Consider the following 22,422-nt stretch of genomic DNA (forward strand, 5'->3'; position numbering starts at 1 on the left):
TTGTTCTCTTCCTGATCAGTTTCAGCATTATTCTTTCCTCAACCACTCTTTCTAGCACTACTTCATTTCTTATTCCATCTGTCCCTTTCACACGCTCCATTCTTCTCCATATCCATATTTCTCCATGTGAAGAGAAGGCCTGATGGCCTTAACTTCGCCAGAATAAATAAATAAATATTATTATTATTATTATTATTATTATTATTATTTGAAATGATTCTAGTCGCTTCTCTTGACTTCGTCGTAATGTCCATGTTTTTGCCCCTCACAACACCACACTCCACACAAAGCACTTCACTAGTCTCTTCCTTGGTTATTTTTCCAGAGGTCCGTAGAAGATGATCCTTTTTATATTAAAAGCTTCCTTTGCCATTGCTATCCTAGTTTTGACTTCCTGGCAGCAGCTCACGTTACTGTTTATGGTATACCCCAAGTGCTTCAAACTGTCCACTTGTTCCATTGCCCCATTTCGAATTTGCACGTTTATCTTCTTTATTTTTTTCCGATAACCATGGTCTTCGTCTTGTTTAGATTTATCTTCGTTCCATACTGTTCAGAGTTCTCATTTAGGTCCAGTAGCATATCCCTTAGTAACATCTCCTCTTCTGCTAACAACGTCATTTCAAATAATTTGTTATTCAGTAAATATGAAAAATATAAATGTTCGTAACATAAATTACAATTTAACAAACTCACCGGCCGGAACTGCTCTTAATATATACAGTATATATATATATATATATATATATATATATATATATATATATATGTGTGTGTGTGTGTGTGTGTGTGTGTGTGTGATAAATAGTGCAATTTAAAATTGAGATGAATATCAGAACTTTCAGAATTAAAATAAGAAACAACTGAATAGAAGTTTGGAATGATGTAATGTATGGAAGAAGAAAATACATTTGCAATCTCATTTCTTACCTGGCAGACTTAATGGCCGTGCGTATCTCATTTTTTGCAACATGAGCTACGCAACATTTTGTTCAATTTTAAGAAAGGTAACTTTGAGTTGAAGGTGATATTGTTTTGAGTTTTTTGGATTGTGCATACCATATATATAAATTCACGAAACCCAAACAATTCTGTGCTTCAAGGCAAAAGGTGATGTCAATTTTTGACGAAAATTAAATTTTGCGATATGTTGTGCATCCTGATCATATCTTTATTCTGGCAAAAGATGACATGCATATCTGTATTATTTTTCTCTCTAACCCGTTATTATGAAACAATATTACTATAATTTTACACAGCCCTTCAAACTTTAAATAGGCTACTCGCTCCTGAGAAATTGCAAGAAATTATCACATTATGCCTTGAAGCCACAGATTTTCCAGATGATATTATGTGCTCATTTACAACCTTCTCCTATTTTAAAACTACAACAGCTTTAGTTTAGGAATAGGCTTAAATGTGTTACATGGTACTACCCTAGGTGAAAGAAAACATATTTCTGATGTAGTCACTCGAGTGGTATTTTTAAATTGGCATTGAATTGAAGATAGCACAACATACAATACTTACGGTCTGCTTCGCTGACGGTCAAGCTGTGGGAATGCACAAGGACAATGAGCACTGACTGGTCATAATGCAGGTATTCTTTTATTTCTTTCAGTTTGGTCTTCAGTAACAACCACTGAAATAGTATCGTTAAACAATTGTTCTACAGTTTGTTTGAAATTTTAATGTAACCAAGAATTCTACTTTATTTTACTTCGTTTATTTATTATGACAGTTTTATTTTTTCTTATATTCTCCTTTAATGAAACACCGAAAAATAGATTGGGTACAACAAAACTAGACTGTATATAGTTAACATCGAAAACATTGCAATGAGTAAATGCAGTTGATGATCATCCAAGGGAAGGGGGCGAGCCCCAATATAAATTACGCTACTGTCTTAAGTACACAAAGGACTAACGTGTTGGCAACTTCAAACCTGAATAACGCTGGAGTTTTATGTAACATGAGGTTAAGTTAAATAGAAATAGTAAAGCTACGCCTAGTTCACACTCGCTGCTCATGTTGGCAGAACTGTTCGTACAACAGGCATAAACCTAATCCTACAATTTACAATAAGTGGTCGATGTGATAACTGAACTTCACACATGAATACATGATGTTGATCAAGCACTGTAACTCATAAATACATATACATAGCTGTCATTCCAGGCTCTACTGCAAAACTGCGCATTACACGAACTGCATTAAAGTTTCATAATAGCAGAAATATCTCTATCAGTCAATAACATCTATGTAAATTTGTATTATTTTATTGCAGTTTCAGATATGTAATGGCAGTTTTACGTAGAGTTTCATACCAAAATTTTTCTCGATTCCATACCTCTCATTTCGTTTTGATTCTTACAATATTCCATTTGCTTATATTCAAACAAGTGTAACATTTAGGACACTAGTTCAATAATAATGTTTCAAAGTTTCCAAAAAATGCAACCAATTTGTATAGAAAACCAAGAAAATGCATACATATATAACTATTCTTATTGTTACTTTCACTTAAGCAGCAGTAAATTCATGTACAACGCAGAATTATTCATAATCAATACGGATAATAACTTCACCATAAAATTGTTAAGCTCTATCAGTAATGTGAGGACACAGAATTATCCATGTTCGATGAAGATCAATAACTTCATACAAAATTGATAAGATTCATCAGCAATATGAGAGTACAAATTATCCGCATTCAATGCGGATCAATAACTTCATAAAAAAATTCATGAGAATTATCAGTAATGTGAGGATACAGAATTATTCATGTTCATTGGAGATCAATAACTTCATCATAAAATTGATAAGAACTGTCAGTAATGTGAGAATAGAGAATTATCTACCTTCAATGCAGATCAATAACTTCATAGAATTGATAAGATTTATCCATAGTGCAAGAATACAACATTATCCATATTCAATGCAGATAAATAATTCCATTATTACTTCATTGATATCTAAGGCCATAGTTTTGATATATCAGATTTGCATCATATAAACAACATGAGAGGTAACACTTTATAAGCCAGTTTAGTAAGTGAAACGTGGATAAAATATAAAATTATACCTAATTGATAGCTACCAACTAGGCCAGGCTTGCAGAACTGGGCGACAATTGTGGCGTTGCGTCACTCATCCCTTCCTTCTACCCCCGCGTCATTGACTCTGTAGGGGAGGGGATTTGTATTCAGTGTCTTGTTATGTGATTCCGTACGGGGGCACAGTGACGTCGTTCAACGTCAGTGGACTGTGGACGGGGAACCAATGCTTTCCACTCCTCTCTCGCCAGTTTTGCATCCCTGAACTAGGCTAGATGTCGCATACAAGAATTGAACACAAAAATAAAAATGGTAACTATTTCCATTTTTTGCTCAAGTACAGAGTCTGAAGACAATTTTATATTTATAGCATCCTAAATTCATATTTCAGTATTTCAAAAGTTCATATGACATAAGACATGACAAATTTATTGGAGTAATCTCGATGCTCTGCACGGTTTAAAGTATTTCTTATGAAGACATTTCTCAACGTGTTAAGAAATTACTGTGTATTCTTCAGATTTATTAATCAGAACAAAGCAAGGTGATGAAAATATTAGTACCAATTACCGAATTACAGTACTTCACTTGTTACAACTGACTTGCAGTGCACGTCCCATCTTCATTCATAACTCAGCATGTGTACAGTAGATATTACAGCTGCTGGCACAAGTTCAACATCAGTTAAAAACGCGTGCTTGTTCTGTCAGCAATATTTATGTTACAATTTCTTGTACTCGACCAAAAAGCGGACAGATTCTTACCCTTCCTTTGCTTCATTCCTCAAATCTATATCACAAAAGACATAAAAATAGCATAGTTATGTCTCTGTCCTACCGTTACATAAGACACGGCATTTTGAGAAAAAAAAATCATAACTAGTCTAAATGCGAAAGCGTTTCTTGTAAAAGTACACTATTTAACAGAACCCACTACAAAAATGGATTGTGAAGTTAATTCATTTAGTAAGGCTTGAACATGCTTTTCATAATAAATTGAAGTAATTTGACAATGTTTAACCCTTAAATTGACAAAGTATCCTATACAACATTTTAATAAATGCTATAATTTTAATAAAATTACAGAAAATAAATTGGTAGGAAAACACAAATTTAAGCAAAATTATAAAATAATATAACACAAATATAGTATGGACACTGCATTAGTTGTTTTCTTTACAGTCCGACACAGTTTAAGAAAAAGTATGGGAGACAGACCTTCCAATTTAAGGATTATATACTTTCAGTAATCTGAAATAGAACTTCCTTACTAAATAAATAATTTCCTTAGAGATAGCACAGACTAGTATATACAGTCACGAAGCTCGAGTTGTTGAGGGTATTAGAAACAATAGACTGTGCAGGTACTATTTCGCATTGTCTGTGATGAGGCGATAGTAGCGATCCTAGTGGTTAGCAACTATCTATGGATGCATATTTACTACGTATTGTGCTTCGTGACTGTATATACTAGACTGTGGAGATAGGCTATCTGTATGTTGTTTTAAGGTACAGTGGAGCCTCAATTTTAGGCAGTTTGGTTTTAGGCAGTTCGATTCTTCGCTGGAGCACATCAACTCAGAGTTCAGCCACCTTACAGGGTCCGCAAGAACAATGTTCACTAGTTCAGATTCTCATTGTATATCGTAATTTTACCGACATATAATCGAGGTAATTCGTAAATTAGATCGCAAGAATGTAACAAATAGGTATATTTGAAAAGAAATTAATTTATTGCGGTTGAATTTAAACATCAGAAAAATTAATGGAAGATTATTAAAACAAGGACAAATTTTAAACTTTTGTGGCATCTTTTTCATGGAAGAACTCTGCATTCTAGAGAATTAAAAAATAATCATAAATTAAAATAAAGTCAATTATTGCTTCTGCCATTGCATAAAATATATTTCCTTTATACATCACAGCACATACTGATCCTTTTCAGAGAGCAAAGAAAGAGCATAATCTGTCCATTGTTTATAGTTGGCGTCTTTATTGTTTTTATATTTTCAAGAATTAAACTGGAAATAGTATCAAAATCACTGCTGCCAGTAATACTCCTCTTCCACTTCGCTAATGTACTCTTTGGTATGGACAGTTCTATAGCTAAACTTGCCACACTTTCACCTTACTTAAAGCCTTGGTTTTTCTGAACCGACACATCAGACATGCGAGGTGCGAGGCCCGCGTCGCACAAATCCGGACTACACGAGAGATAGTGAGTGGTTTATTTAGTTGCGAGGTGCGCAGACCTCTCATCTCGCAGTTATAGAAACCACTCACTATCTCTCGTGTAGTCCGGATTTGTGCGAAGCGGGCCTCGCACCTCGCACGCCGCATACGTCGGTTCAGAAGAACCAAGGCTTTAGTCTATCACAGCAAACTTAGTTTTTAACGAGTACGAATTTCTTTTTTCTTTTAAGCGTGGTTGCGCTTAATACGAAACACCAGACTACTACCAAGAGGCAACTGTACACGAATACCTCACCTCCTACTGCCTTATAAGGAAAGGATAAATAAGACATTTTCCACGCCTAAAATTGAGGCTCCAGTGTATTTCAAATTGTGCTGTCGAGCTTTTAGACATGTCATTGCCTACAATTTAGGCTTGCCTTTTCACAGTATTTAAACTACTGTTAAAATGAAGACAAGATGTTTAGAAGTCGCGATATTTACATTGTCAAAATGTTGTTCCCTTATTTGGGATTTCATCTACAGGGTAAGTATGAACGAGAATGCAAATTGATGTTTTGAAGGAACAAACAGCCTTCATTCAGCACGTTATTTCACTAATATGTTTTGTACAAACTATTTACGTGTACAGTATTTCCAATCTCGAGCGCCCCCGTCACGTGCCGTCGGTTTCTCGGCCTGCTAGTCCTTCGATCTCCACGAGATCCACTATCGCCGTGAAAGCGTAATTAATGCTCTCACTGTGTTTAATTCACCTTAAATTACGACAAATGTACAAAATGACGTCCATCACTCGTACACAAGTTTTGCATCGCTTCAATAAATTGCTGGACACTAGTCCCAGAACATTATGAATGTCATGTAATGGGCGCTCATGTAACTGATGAGGTGCTTCCGAACTCCATTAATTATTGTTTCGGAGATTTACATATCCCGATAAATGTAGTCATGCTTCGGCAGTAAAAATATTACTTCTGGATTTACAATCGCATTCGTACAGACAGCAGAAACGAACTAAAATACTCAATTTTGTAGCGTTGCTATCGAGAATAGTCAGTCTTTGAACCACTGAAACCTTTCCTATACGGTAGCAATTTCAGTGATTTTTGTTGCTATATGTGCTGATCCATGTGAAAACGTACACTAATTCCTTCGACTTCTTTCTAATGGTGATGCAATTTCCTCCAATTTCTCTTATGTTAAAGCAGCCCATCTTCTGTCTGCTTTGTCAAACACTGAATCAGCAATGTAAATCGTATTATAAACTCTGTCTTTCATTGACTTGCTTGGAACATTTACCCTAGAAAGTTTCTTACACATTCAAATCTACAGTTACAATATTATGATCTATAATTAGCAAAAGTACTAACTAAAAACACGTGCTTTTTTACTCCGCATTTCATGTTTTAAACTATACCTCGGCCTCATACCCCTTCGGTGGTTAACTAGTCAGACCTTCAATCTGTCAAACAGACAGTCCGCATTCGAGTCCCGGTCAAGTTCGCGATTTTTCATAGAAAAATCCATAGTGACACTCGTGGAGTTTTTTCGGGGTTCTCTGGATTCCCCATTTTAGGCATCTACATCATTCCGTCAACATTTCTCCATTTTGTCACAATTCCATGGCATTCTCGTTGGCCTGATTGGCGAGTTGGTATAGCGCTGGCCTTATATGCCCGAGGTTGCGGGTTCGATCCCGGGCCAGGTCGATGGCATTTAAGTGTTCTTAAATGTGACAGGCTCATATCAGTAGATTTACTGGTATGTAAAAGAACTCCTGTGGGACAAAATTCCGGCACACCGGCGACGCTGATATAACCTCGGCAGTTGCGAGTGTCGTTAAATAAAACATAACATTTAGCAAAACATTCCCCGAACACCGGCAGGCGATGCAGGAGAAGGCTGGCCTAGGGACGAGTGGGGTTGCCTGCTCGAAATATAGGTAGGCCCTAAGCAGCGAACCTCATTGTAGTCAGCCGGTGTGGGTACGGGAATGCGTCTAGCTTGAGGGTTAGCGCAATATATCTCGAAAGGTTGCAATGCTGGATCGTAGTGCCTCAGATACATTGGACTTTGACAATAAGATTACCCGCGTACTATGGTCCGTTCCTGGAATCTGTGGAGTAGAAAGACGAAATAAAACCTTTGCGCAAGTGGTATGTGGGAGGACTAGGACCAATAACCGCTCTGGGGCGAGGCAATGGATAAACGAAACTACCAATCGCTTGCAGAGAGGGGATCATTTCTATCTGAACTCTCTACCACGAGTATCTTACCCCTGAGCGGCCTCGAGCTGATGCTGCCCGCAATACACTCCAGCACAGATAGACTCCGCCCCCACATGCGCCAAGTCATTCTACAGATACCTGGGACGGACCATAGGTAGCCTATCATGCGGTGAGTACAGCGTCGATCCGATCACCTTGAGCAACGGGAATCGTGGTTGGTCTTTTTCAAATGGAGTTTAGGGGTAAGTGGGGACACTCGAGATTGGAACTCCTGTACTTTTTATACACAGAATAAACGACACGAAACTGAAAAATATGACAACTTATCCATTAATACACAGTATGTAAGCACGTAACATCTTCAATCTTAGTCGTTAGCCTAGATCACTGAGCATTAACTAAAACTGTAGTCTGAGCTAACCCGATTTAATATTATCCTAATCTACGAGTAACCTAACCTAATCTAATCCAGGAAAGTTAGAGATGAGCTGTCCTTTAAAAAATTGTGTACAACTTAATGTAACTAGATGATGATAGTGTTGTATTCATTAAATGTTTAATATTAGATTGTGTGTGTTAATTTGCGACAGCAGAAGAACTGGCATAAGTGGTCAGAAGGTAAAAGAAAAAGTAAATGAATAACAATAATAATATCTGTACACTAAAATATCTGGGGGCAATGATATATGAATTTGAAAATACTGGCAAAACTTAAGATCTACGCAGTGTCGTTATTGAGGTAACGGCCAACAGGTCCCTCGCCGAAGACTTCGCTAAAGGGTTCTCACTTCTCAGACCTAAGCTTGACCGGATTTATGGAATACAGATGCAAGGTAACATAAATCTACTCGCACTATTACGGACCCATTGTACTTTCTCTAGAGTTGAATTGTGGTCGGTGGCCTTGAACCATCTCATTCAGGAACAAAGTTCCTCTGTGTGCAGTAAATCTACGACAAGGATCCCCTACTTTTCTTTCCCTTTCGAAGAAAGTCATACCAAGAATTTTGTATCACTTAAAAATTCATCTCTTCACCGGGTTTCAACCTGCGAACTTCGGATTCAGTAGCAAATATGGTAAATCGTTATTACACCTATATCATCATCATCATCATCATCATCATCATCATCATCATCATCATTAATACAGAGCGGTCTACGACATTCTCTATGACACCCGATTTCTCGTACAATACTGTCTTTAACTCACGGATTGTCTTTGTATACTTTGTTTTTTAGATTTCTCCATAAAGAAATATCGTAGACTGACAAATCGGGAGACCTAGAGGGCATAATCCTCTACTAATAATCCTGTACTCGAATATTTCGCTTATAAAATTCAATGTTTCGACTGCTGTATTGGCAGTTGCTGAATCCTGCTGGAAATAAGAACTCTAACACTCGATATCGGTTAGTTGCTCAAAAATTGGGTTGAATATTTGTGTTCTGTATTTGTAACCAATGATGATTTCATCGTCAAAATATATAGGATTTATAATCCTATGTGCAGTTATAGCGCACCATACACCAACCATCATGTAAAGGAGTTTCATGAATGAGATGAGGATTTTCTGTACTTCAGTACGTATCGTTTTGCGTTATAACATGGTCGTGTAAGTGAAACTATGCTTCATCTGTGAAAATAATTAATGTAGGATCCACAACGCCATCAGCAACACTTTGTAAAATCCAGTTAGATAAATTCACACGACTCACATTATCTTTAGGCTGTAATTCATGCCTTATTGTCACTCTGTAGACATCAAATTTAAGAATTTTAGTGACTCTAAATGCTGTGGTTTTCCAAACACCCGTTTCTTGTGAGAGACGGCGGAGAGACTTTCGAGGAGAATGTTCTAACCTTCCTCCTATCTCATCGAGTTTTTCCTCAGTATGTACACTTGGATTTCTCTTTTCACGTTTATTCAGAACTGACCACGTTTCTCTAAACTTTCTTATGAGGTTTAGTACAGTCGTCCTATGTGGAACCGGAACATCAGGAAACTGCGTTACAAAACGTCGTCGCACTGTTCCACAATTCTTCGTTATCAAGTAACACTCGATAAGATAAATCCTTTGTTGCAATTTAAACTTTGGTGTTCCCATATTAAGTCACAATCTTCCATCTTCAACTAAGACGTACGTACATCAATAGAAACGTCAACAGAGCTCACAGGCAAATGAACAGCAGCTATCAGTTGCAATGTGACCATGTGCTGTGTCCTTGAAGGCAGGAACAGAGAGAAAAAGACTGTAGCGCGCGGACCCCGTTCACCGGGAATGACGAGCGTTGACGCAGGGCCCGCTTGCCGCTGAGAGAATGTCATAGACCGCTTTGTATTTTATAAGTAAGATGTAAATCAACCCAAGGTCTCTTCATCAATACAATTAAGCTTTAATACTGTAATCTACACAGTCAATTGCTTTAGCTAAATATGTCTCCAACATATAATTTCGAATTTATTTTCACGGAAACTTTCTGAGAAACTTGTTTATGTCACCACAGATCACAAATTCCGTATGTGGTTTCCAAAATCTTTTCATTAATAAGTCTAAGTTGGATAAAAAATTTTAAAAATTTCCCACTGGCGCCCTAAAGACACACAACATAATAAAATTTTATATCTGATCACCATTTTAAATCCAATAAATTTCAATACCTTATTCACTACAGAATCAGACATATCAATTTTACTAAATAACAGATTATCTCTATTAAAATTCAAGCACTTCCTTTTTTTGGAAGACATGTCTATGGCAATTAAAACATAATACGCATCCGTATAAATACAGTTATAATTTGCCCTGTTGTTTTATACTATGATGTTCATACATAACATTTATGTCTATCTGTTTAAGTCTGAAGCCGATTCCTCCATATTTTCTGGGCCGTCCTGCTCGTCTTCTTCCACTAGGTCTGTATTTATGAAGTTTTTTAAGGAAAATTTCCTTCGCGTGTTCCAACTAACCAGTGCGGTACTGGCCAATAAATTTTAAAATACTAGTCCGGTTTAATTCCTGGCGCATTTCCTAGTTTTTTTTTTTTTTTTTGTAGTCTCGCAAAGTGTACCAGGGCACATACCTCAAAAACTTAGTTTTTGTAGCCTTAATCTGTCCAATTTTCGGGTCTATAAAGAAGCACTGGAGTGATCGTAACTTTATAAAAATTTGGGCGTGAATCACAAGTCAAAACTGCGAAAATATTAAATATACGTAAGATTTTGATATAATGACAAACACTAACCAATTTTATAATTTTTAAATCAGCCCAGTTCCGTAAGTGTAAAGACTAAACAACTAAATCAAAAGTAAAGTAATCAATACTAATTTATCATTTTAAGATGCAATAAAATGATTCCATAGAGATATAACAGGTTCTGGCTCAAATCAGGGTAGAACAACATTTCAATTTATAAGCATTGTGTTCTACATAGGCCAAGTCTGTCCCACTGATTACGATATGAATAAACAAGGCGTGCAATTATTCTCTGTTGCAGTCGAAACACACAAAATCTAATATTTTCAGTCTAGTTCATAATACGTAATTGCAGAAATGCTGATATTAAGATATGCAAATATGTCAGTCATTTCAAATCTTATTGCAACAATAAAAATTACGATGATTTATATTAAGACATAGGTGGGAACATAGTCTATAGCCTATATACAGTCTTCATTTTTATTTATCTTCTAAAAGAGTATCAAGTCCCATAATTATACATTAATCTGTCAATATATTAACGAAATACTTTACCTGCATTGTATGAAAGCTACCTAAGTACTCTAACCGTTGAGTTCCTTAAAGTCTTGGTTTTTCTGAACCGACGCATGCGACGTGCGAGTTACGAGGCCCGCCTCGCCCAAATCCGGACTACACGAGAGATAGTGAGTGGTTTCTATGGCTGCGAGGTGCGAAGTCTGCGCACAGCGCAGCCATAAAAACCACTCACTATCTCTCGTGTAGTCCGGATTTGTGCGAGGCGGGCCTTGTAACACGCACGTCGCATACGTCGGCTCAGAAAAACCAAGGCTTAAGAGTCCACTTACACAAACTTAACGAGACTAATACAAAACTTGGAATGTAGGCCTACCTATAGCTATTTCAGTGGAGATCTTTCAAACATTCGTTAGTTTTATGTTGAATTATCTCTTACGACTTGAGCCATGTATGTGCCCTAAGAGAAATCCAGCCTCAGGTCTACAAGGAGCAACACGAGTGATATTGCATTATAGTACCTACTATTGAAATGAACCTATGATTGAGAAGTATAATACGGCGTATGATCTTATCATTTGATTTTCCAAATCAAGCGAAAGTTTAGTTGAGAATATTCGACACTAATAAGCTACTGGATCACTATTTCTATTAATTAGTTTGTGTAATTGGGCCTTGCGATTAATTGAGTAGCTGACTTGAATTACATATCAAGCATTTTGTAGTGATAAGGTTAACACATCCTTCTTAGTAACTGCAACTGTAATCAGTGCAATTACACACAGCATAGTTTCAACAACTGAGATGTGCAAAGAAAAGGAAGCAGCTTAAATGTAGAAACTTTGTGTCTGATTGTGTGAATTATTATCTGTAACTTTTTCTTTCACAACATTACTTGAAATAAATAATGAAATCATACTTAAATAAAACAGTCTAAAACAGAGAGGAAAATATGGAATACCTTCGTTGTTCTTTATAGCCTTACAATCCTCAGTGACTGAGGTTTCCTTTGAATTTTCATTGCTGGAACCTACAAAATTTTATTAAATTATAACGTAAAAGATAACAAAATTAATACTAAGTCAAACCTCATAAGAAATTGTTTCAGCAACAGCACGTCACCCATCCAATAATTAAAATTAGACGATCATCCACGGCCTCAAAGACTAGGCTGCTTCTTCATGGCTTGGAGACGAAAGTACATGTAAGTTTCGAAAAGTGGCATATTTTTAAGTAAGTCTACAGCAAAGAAAATGGTCAAAAGAAATTATTTTGCTAACAATATGCTTCCATCACTCCTCCAAAACTATAAACTTATAACACTAGTGGTCATATTTATTTTTTTACCATTCTTTTAGTTTATTACATCATGTATTTTTTTTTTTTTTTTTGGGTTTCATTTATAGTCGCTTTAACTGCAAGGTCATATCGCGACTTTCCACTGTCTGGAAAGGAGCAGTGTTGCTACACTGGAGGATTTCCTTTATCTAACGGCCAGTTCGCGGTCATAGCTGCAGACATGTCCAGTTGTCCACCCCACAGAAGCATTCATTAGTATTCCTAGTCGAAATCGATATTAACTTGAATTAATATTGTCTTACAATAACTTCCGGGGGACATAAAAGACATACCGATATACAGAAGGTATTGCAAACACTACTGTTATTGTATAATTTCTAGGGAAAAATTGTTCCGGAACCTTTGAGCGAGCCAACGCTCTACCGACTAAGCTACCCAGGAACTCTACCAGACCTCGGCTCAATTATTTCCTTTTCATCCACATATCTCAAGTGGATTGACAATAAAGTCAGAGACCCAACATTCAGTGCACACTTCCTGTGTTACTTAAATTTGTGGTATTCTGTTAACGAACAGTAACGTATATTATACAAATACTCAGTCGGTAGAGCGTTGGCGCGCTCAGCCAAAGGTCCCGGGTTCGATGTCCGGCTCCGGAACAATTTTTCCCTTGAAATTATTCAAGTAAGTGTTACAGCGAGCTATACCTGAAAGCCAGATTTGTATCTATTATTGTTGTGTTGCCACAATAACATTCGGGTTGTTTGTAGCCTATAGGTTCTGAATAAATACTAAGATTTTTTATTTATTTATTTATTTATTTTTTTAGAAAATAGGACTTACACGTTTGAAGTGACGTGTAGACGAATCGTATGAATCTGAGAAGCAAGTCTTCCTATAAATCAGATAGTAAATATCATCTAGTGAGATGTGAGGACCATATACCGATTGTGACAAGAAAACGTTCATGAATAATAAAGAAGGCAGTGGTACAGCATATAAACTACAGTAAGTTCATTATTTTAGTGTATGTTTTATTTATATTATAAAACAAAAGTGTATGAATAAATCAACTAAGATAAAATAATCAAGTAAAAATGACACACTAATCGTATTTAAGAAATAATCTCAAAAAAGACCTCTGTACTCCGCCATGTTTCATAAACTCCTCGAAGAAAACGATATCAATTTCTCTCGCGAATACTAATGATCGCCCTGTGCAATTGCTGGAGATTCATATCTTGTGAAAAAGTAACTGCATTTTTCTTTTGCACTTCCCGTTTGTAGTTTTCTTTTACCAGTCCTGTACTGACAAGATAAATGATTGTACAGTATCATGAACTGTTTAGGTAGGCCGTCATCGAAAATGTAGCTTCACACTCTTTGAATACAAACTATGAATATTTATTTTATTCAGGCAGAATGAAAGCTAATTAAATTAACAAAAAAATATGGTATCACGCTCCATTCTTTAATATCCACACAGTCAGACAGTCCTCATTACACAGAGGGAAGAGTTATTTAACATATGATATGTTAATCGTAATACTTGATTAGTATCATTTTACCATTGTTGCTTTTGTTATCATAGAAGGCAAGGAAATAACTACAGTAAAAATTCAGCACCATTTTATATGTGTAATAATAAAACCTGTCATTATGATTGCTATTAAACTCGTTTCCTTCACAGATTTAGCTACCGTACTATGATTGACTGTGGTGGCACACATTTTGGTTCTTGTTTATAAGTGTATCTCGTCTGCAATGATTTTAGGTAGCGGATACGCATAGGAGGCAGGGATGTAGAGTTCCCATGTTGTCCTGGCCCCCGCACTAAAAGATAGCGATGTGGTTAGCACCATGCTCCGAAAATCTTTTATTCCTCAGAAAAGATCTTTCATTGGAGGCTGAGTGGACACCAGAGACTGTATTAAGTTCGGGATATGAAAAATCTCGCCTTTACCTGAGTTTGAACCCGGGTCCTTCGAGGCAGCAATCTATCGCTCCAGCCGAGGAACCAGTCAGATCCTACTGAAAAATTATGCAGTGCAATAAATGGAAAACAATTTTGGAAAAATTGCAATAAACTGTCAATTATCTTATTCACTGAAGGGGGACACCCAAGAAAAAGATGGGAAATGTGAAGCAGGAGGAGCCTTAGGCCTAAACAGCGACATGATTATAGTTATGATTATGATTATGGCGGTGATAGTGTTTTATTGCGTTAAAAGAGCTACCGTTAGCATTGGCTAGTTACTGTACATAAAATAAAAGAGAACGTATACCGTAATCAAGAGTTAACAGCAGTTCATTGCAGTCTTTTCAACTACAAAGATAACAACACCCAGCAGAACAGCACAGATCTTCCAGCCGACAAAAATGGCCGCAGAATGCGCTACTCTATACATAAAGCCTTGATTTTTCTGAACCGACGCATGTGACGCGTGAGGCCCGACTCGCACAAATCCGGACTACACGAAAGATTGTGAGTGGTTTCTATGACTGCGAAGTGCGCAGACCTCGCATCTCGCAGTCATAGAAACCACTCACTATCTCTCGTGTAGTCCGGATTTGTGAGAGTCGGGCCTCGCACCTCGCACGTCGCATGCGTCGGTTCAGAAAAACCAAGGCTTAAGTGGACTCTGAAGCAAGAAGCTTCATCGTGTCATCGGTGGCGTCAATGCTGAACTACAATATGATATGCCATAGAGTATTTCCAAGCCATCCATAATAACGCAAGCAAACATTTCGAAGATAGTTCCAACATCATGTGCTTCATGGTGTGAAGACTAATTAATAAATTAGTTTTGTAAAGGTTTACAAATTAAATATTCATACGTAACATTTCATTACATCACACATTGCTAAGTACTGTACTGGCTCACAATACTTCTCTTGTAATACAAGTGGACTCTCGTTGTGCACACCATGCCATAGAGCATTTTGCGCAATTTATTTCCGTAACTGACAATGGTCCAGGTTGGAGCAGATGATACATTTTACAGCAGGGCACAGATGCACACGCTAATGTCTGTAAAAGTCAAATCAGGCAGGGTGGTTTAAAAATCATGATTGGACAGACTGTTCCAGCACATATCAAACTTTCAAAAGTTTCCACACGATATTGCCTCACAACAACGCAACGCCAACACATCCACGCTACAGGGCAACCCCGTGGTTATGGCTGTACGTCGTTGCATTTTCTGATATTCGTACAAAACACACTTCTCAATTTCATTAAATTCTGGAATTACCAGAGTTGTCGACTTAACTTATCAACTTACCTATTTTATAAAACGTTAATCAATAATTTATTTCAATCAACGGACTCGCACAATTAATAAAACAGTCGATCTATTCAGAATTACTAGCTCTTTCCATTTCCCTCTTTGCGAAATAGAACTCTCTGTCTAATTTATGAAACAGGAAACAAGTCCTGAAAATTTATTCTTCATACCTGTAAATATTTATAAAATTTTCGTAATAATTTTAATGTGCCCGAAGCGATATGAACTGAACTTCTCCCCTCTCCAAAGATGGGTACTGGCATTGTTCACTATTATCTCCAGGGTTCTCATTCTAGGAGTTAAACTTTCTAAACAGCCTGGAGTGTACTATAGGAGCTGGATCTAACAGGATGACGATTAATATAGCTTAATAGTGGAAGGCCGAAAGAGAAATATAATCACCAAGAGATAATTTTCATTACACACTATATATGTTCATCATAAATTACATTTGAATTTGGTGGGATTTGAACCCGGATTTCTGGTGTGTAGGCCTATACCGAAACTTCTGGTTTTATTTGCCTGAGTACACGTTACTCTGCAAGATAAATTCCTTAAATTTAAAAACCAAGGCGACGTGAAATTATCGATATCGGCCAAATCCTATTTTTCTATAATAATATAAAATTTATAGCAAGATTTCTTTGGATTATATTAATAGAAACTTACGAAAACCTATACTGAAAAATAAACAACAAAATTATTTCCACGAAATCAGTTGATAGAAACTGAACAGAGTTTTAATCTTAGTTTTTACTAATTATATCTGATTTAACTGCAAACCGGTACCATTCTCTTGTATTCAAAACAGACAAATCACCGCAGCAGCAAACATTATTATTTTGTTTGCATATGCACTGAAATAACACAGTAATCTATGTAATACATATTATGTAAATATATTAAGGTGTTTTGGCATTACTAGCGCACTTCATTACTACTCATAGGCCTACCGGTATTAATGAGTCGGAAAATACAGTAATTTCAGGAGGTTTTCTTTAATTATTTTCTATTACCGGAACATTATTTTTCTATTTTCTACAATAATTTTAAATTTAATGACAAGTATTTTATAAATTCAAAATTTAACATTTTTATTGATTTTATGCTTAATTTTAATCATTTTCAAGATAAATAAAAAAGAAAAAGTGATTTGACCATAAAATTCCTTTAGAAAAGGAACAAAAAAAAACCTGGCGCAATGATGATGAAAATAAAAAATCAGAAGTCTCGCAGATGGCATGAGAAAGCGAATCAAACTACTAATTAAGTCCAAAGAACTGTTACATAATGTACTGAAGTCTTATAAATCGGTTAGTTTACAATGCTGTGCCATATGAACGCTTATCTAGCATCGGTAGAATTTATATCTTGGCAAGACGAGTCCGAAAATTCGGCATGGAATCACCTGGTATTCACCTTACAGTATGAAAAATCTTGAAGAAAAAGAACCCAACCAGGTAATCAATCTAAGAGGGTTATCATTACATCGTCTGGCATAGAGAAGGTGCTTCATTTCTGACAAGACATAACCTTAACGATGTAAGTGTTGTGTTGAAGCATAACATTTCACTCCGATATGCCGCCATTTCACTACTTCTCATTTGTTGGACGTCGGGAAGGAAACGTAATGAAACTTCTCTCTCTTCACTTGATCAGTTGTCTTAAAATATTTCTTTGTAAAATTTTCATACTATCTTTCTGCTACCATAATAATTCCTGTTACAATGTTTACACCGTATCTTTCACATGTTTCTATGTTCTCATGGTCTAATATTTAGTACTTCATTCAATGAAACGTATTATTTTCAATTGATGATAAAGTATAGTCTTATCAATTGTTACTTTTATTGTAACTCTCTGTACAACAGCCTTGCTAATTAACTGTTAATTTTAACTCTATTCACCTAGAGTTGCATTAATTATTACATTTAATCCTTCATGTTGAAAGTGATCTGATGAATAGATACAAGAGTCATTTTCCTAAATTGCAGGAACTTGTTCTGAAAAATGGCGAGATTAATTTTCAGGAATATAAAAATTTCCTAAGTACTCTTCGGCATGAATCTGCTTAATTGTTACTTCCAGTTCTCCATATAGGTCTACAAAACACATTCGTATTACTTGTTACATTAAATTCTCTACACAAACAGTTCTGTTACTTTATTACTTTCAACTCTTGCGTTTCTACATCATATTTATTGCTACGTCCAACGCTCATTATCGACAATCCTATCAAATGATAGGCTCTACTTTTAATTCTTCGTACGGCCAGTATTATTAATTTTATTTGTAATCTTTAACATCGGCACCCGTATTAATTATTATTTTTAACTTTCCGTATCGACAGCTGTATTAATTTCATTTTTAATCACCGTATCGACAGATTTATTAACTTTATTTTTAACTCTTCGTATTAACACTCCTATTAATTGTTACTTTTTACTGTTATCGCTAGCACTATTATTTTTATATTTAACTTTCCGTGGCGTCAGCACTATTATTTTTATTTTCAAATATCCGTATCGACAGTCGTATTGTTACTTATAACTTTCCGTACCAACAGTCCTATTACTCTAATTTTTAACTCTCCGTATCGACAGTTCCGTTAATTTTATTTTTCACCTTTTCTATAAACAGACCTATTAATTATTACTTTTAACTGTCCATACTGCCAGTACTAGACCCCTATTAATTATATTTTTAACTCTCCGAATTGACATTCCTATAGGCCTATTACTCTCCGTAGTCCTACAAAATATTATTTTAAACTCATAGGTCTATTTATCTTCTATTCTTCGTAACGATAGTCTTAGTAATTTATTAAATTCAGTGCTTCATACTGACAGCCTAATAACCACTACCTTCAACTCTTTAATGCCCTATTCATGTTAACGCTGCGTATTATAAACCTATGAAAGTAATTTTTTTTTAAGTGTTGACTGTGTGGCATAGTCGTGTTTGTAGAGACTCTAGAGTTTGAAATGTGCGTCAAACTTATGGATACACTACAAAATGTGAGGCAAAAATTGAAGTACTCATTTAGTAACTGCTGTTCTTGTAACTGGCATGTCAAGTTTGCACTGTATGTCCTCTTAAACCAAAGTAAATTAATAGGAGTTATCAAGGAAAATTTGTTTTAAAAATTGTTCGCGGCTTAAATGTTCCATAAAGCGGTATAAAGCACATGACTATAATTTAATGTGTGTCTAAAAGTAGAAATGATTTGGGAAAAAAAGACAACTCAAATCCACTGCGGGATTGCCGTGTACGTCATAAGAAAATTGCATGTTTCTTGCCTCATATCGAACGATGGCACACGCACGCACGAACGGGGTTGCCCTGCTTATCGAACACGATGAGCGCCTGTGTGAGCTAGGCATGCAGCAACAATGTGATTGGACCCAGTTATCATATATCGGAGACATGCACTACCTGCTACTGCGACGAGCCGTCTCAAATCTAACGGGAACACACGGCATTCACTCCAAAAATATTGTTCTTCTTTCAAAAGTCAAATAAATTAGATACGATAGTAGCACATTGCGAGTTCGTCTGGAATCCACTCTTTACGAAAATACTTACTATATTTTATATATCACGATGTTCATTTTAATATATATATATTTATTTATTTATTTATCATGCTGTAGACAATCAGAATAGATATTTATTTCATTTATAAATAAACTTGGCTTGCCACAAACCCGTAAAAAGGTCACAAATTATATGCGATTTCTGTAAGTACTGCTACTAAGCGTCGGGGATTCACTAGCCTTCCTTCGTCACAAGGCACTTGGGTGCGTTCACTGCGCGCGCGGTCAGGACGCCGACACCGACGTCCGCCGTCGCTCCTGCACTAGCCGCCAGAGCCGCTGGATCTCGTCCAGCGAGAGGTTGGGCGAGCCGAAGAGGAAAGTGCCCACCTCGGAGCCTTCGCTGAGAGCGTCGAGCTGCGCCGGCGACAGCACCAGCGACCCCAGCGGCGTCTGCGTGAGGTTGGCGCGCGCGGCCAGCGTGCCCGTCACGTGCACGTCGTCGATCCAGAAGTACTCGGCGCGCTGCGCCTCGCGGTACAGCAGGAACACGACGTCGGGCGAGTAGAGCACGGCCCAGCCCGAGCAGTAGGCGGGGTACGTGCGTCCGGGGTACTCGAGCGGCGACACGCGCCACTTGGAGCGGAACGAGCGCTTCACGTAGGCGAAGGAGTAGGGCTCGCACAGGATGAGACGGCGCGCGCCCCAGGGCGACAGCTCCTGCGACAGGAATTCCAGAAGCGCGGGCGAGTTCACGAACACGTCGTCGTCCGTCTTGAGCAGGTAGCGGGCGCCGGGGCAGAAGTAGGCCGTCCACTTGAGCGCCATCACGTGCTTGTACGTCATGTTGCGGTACGAGTCCACGAAGCGGCCCTGCACCAGGTCGCGGTGCAGGCGGTTCTCCTCCTCGAGCGCGCGCTGCGCCTGCGCAGACTGCACGGCGCCCAGCAGGAACAGCACGCGGAGCGCGCCGCGGCCCCAAGTCTCGCGGATGGCCCGCCGCTTGTCCGCGTTGCCCGGCGCGGAGTGCACCAGCACCAGCAGCAGCGGCGGCCCCTCCGAGGCGTTGCAGGGGAAGTTGTTGAGCTGGAAGGAGAAGTCCTTGACGTCGATGAGCGTGGTGAGGTCGTCGGGCGCCAGCTTGTGCATGGGGTAGGGCGGCGGCAGCGACGACGCGTTGCCCGGCAGCAGCAGCAGGTAGCTGGGCGCCACCAGGCGCGCGCCGCGCGGCCCGGGGCAGCTAGACAGGCGCCACAGCGACAGGCACACGGCGGCCGTGAGCGCCGCGGCCAGCAGCGGGGACGCGGGCAGCGCCGCGCCGTAGCGCCGCTTCTCCAGCATGGCTCCGCTACCAGCGCGTCATGGCGCACCTGCAACGCAACCAACTGCCGTTACTGCCTCGCCTATACATACTGTACATCCGCTTATCAAACGGTCAGATTACTCGATCGGGATAAAATCACACTATTGCATCCATTTTAAATCTACGGAGTGTTTTAGTTAACAAGTGGAACCCACTTCATCAGTGCATAGGAGAGACAAAAACAAGGAAAAAAAGTTTATAAACACATTTGTTCCATGTGTCCGAGTTAAAGCCAACTGAACTGTACATACGTATTATCTCTCGACCTCTTTTCCAGGTATGTTATGGCTAGCATGAGCGATCTCCAGGCGTAACTCCATTGGACTTTTATTTGTGGGGCCACTTGAAAACAATTCATTTACCTAATTCTGTATCCATTCCCAACATTACAATACTTCGTCAGCGTATGCCAGGCAGCTTCAAATTTCTCCGACGAACACTTGACATTATTTCAAGAATACGACAGTTTACGACATCACTGCAGGCTTGTATTCATGCTGAAGGTGGTTATTTTGAGCACTTCCACTAACGGTTACCATCTTCAAATTACTGTCGTGCAAACATGACTATAGATTGGAATCAAGCTCAAAGAGGAAAATATTATATTTATAGGAATTTCTGCATTGCTTTGTGAATCCTTCCACCGATGAAATAAGTTCCACGTGTTACGAAATATCATCTATTTATGCTATTTTAAAATTTCAGTAATTATTGGACGAAGTAAAACCTCATAACTTATATTGAGTAAATAATAAACGTTTTCCCGCCTTAAAAACATAAATATTCCTCCTTCTAGTGTCTTCCCATTTCCCTAAGTTTCGATACAATTCCTTGAACTGTATAGCGATAGTCTGTCTGCTAGCGAAAAACAAAGAAAATTTCGAGGATCAGTGCAATACGCAGGATTTTGTCAAGAGGTGTTATTATTAAAATTATTTACTTATTTACATTATCGGTATTTTAAATTTTATGTACTGATATTATTATTATTATTATTATTATTATGTTATGTATATTTATTATTATTATTATGTTATGTATATTTATTAATATTATAATATTCGTGAATATCCTTATAAAATCTTTGAAAGGTAAAATTTTCATAGCCATCCAATTTTTAACGAATTTTAACTTCTACAGTTATTTGTGTATGATAGATAAGACACTTTACTTTACATAATAGGAAAATACATGGAAACAATCAAGAAATAAATTTAATTAAACACAATAATTGAACGAGGAACTCACCAAGGATGAAGAATGAAACTGGTATGATGAATATATTGAAAGAGATATAGGAGAACTATGCCTTATGTCGATGTAGATTTTGTTACTCTGACAGTGAAAAATTAGACAAGGGAGAACGATTATGGATACAAAGAACTCAAATCTAAATATGTTACTTTTTTAAGTTCAAAAGGGGGGGGGGTATAAAACACTCATATTTGCGTACGTACGTCCCTGTCGAGGATGCTTCAAGACACACAAAATGTTGCGACAGAAAGGCAGAAAGAACTACAGTACTAAGGCATCAGAAGAAATAATACCTGCTTTCTTACGAAGGTAAAATTAGTGGAATAGTCAATTAGATTCACGGCTTCAAAATATGGAAAATATTAACCCACTTTATATCTATAAAAATTTGAATAATAATGAGAAATATTAGCTGCCAAAAATATCTAAAAAAAACTAAGTCCAGAAGATGATTACATATGACACATGATACACATTACATATAAGATTAGG

The 22,422-nt window shown here is 37.6% G+C and overlaps 1 protein-coding gene across 6 annotated transcripts in view; it reads right to left on the reverse strand.

Annotated features, from left to right (window-relative positions):
* Positions 1–1,589: 1,589 nt before the first annotated feature.
* Positions 1,590–22,422, reverse strand: part of LOC138694529 (beta-1,3-galactosyltransferase 5-like) — a 270,652-nt gene continuing 249,819 nt past the window's right edge. For all 6 annotated transcript variants that reach the window (XM_069818345.1, XM_069818344.1, XM_069818343.1 and 3 more), the window contains one exon: positions 1,590–20,683. In XM_069818345.1, the coding sequence (XP_069674446.1) occupies positions 19,599–20,654 (1,056 nt within the window). In that variant the 5' untranslated portion in view covers positions 20,655–20,683 and the 3' untranslated portion in view covers positions 1,590–19,598. The remainder of the gene's footprint in view (positions 20,684–22,422) is intronic.

Source organism: Periplaneta americana, chromosome 2 (genome assembly GCF_040183065.1).
Source record: "Periplaneta americana isolate PAMFEO1 chromosome 2, P.americana_PAMFEO1_priV1, whole genome shotgun sequence".
Lineage (NCBI taxonomy): Eukaryota > Metazoa > Arthropoda > Insecta > Blattodea > Blattidae > Periplaneta > Periplaneta americana.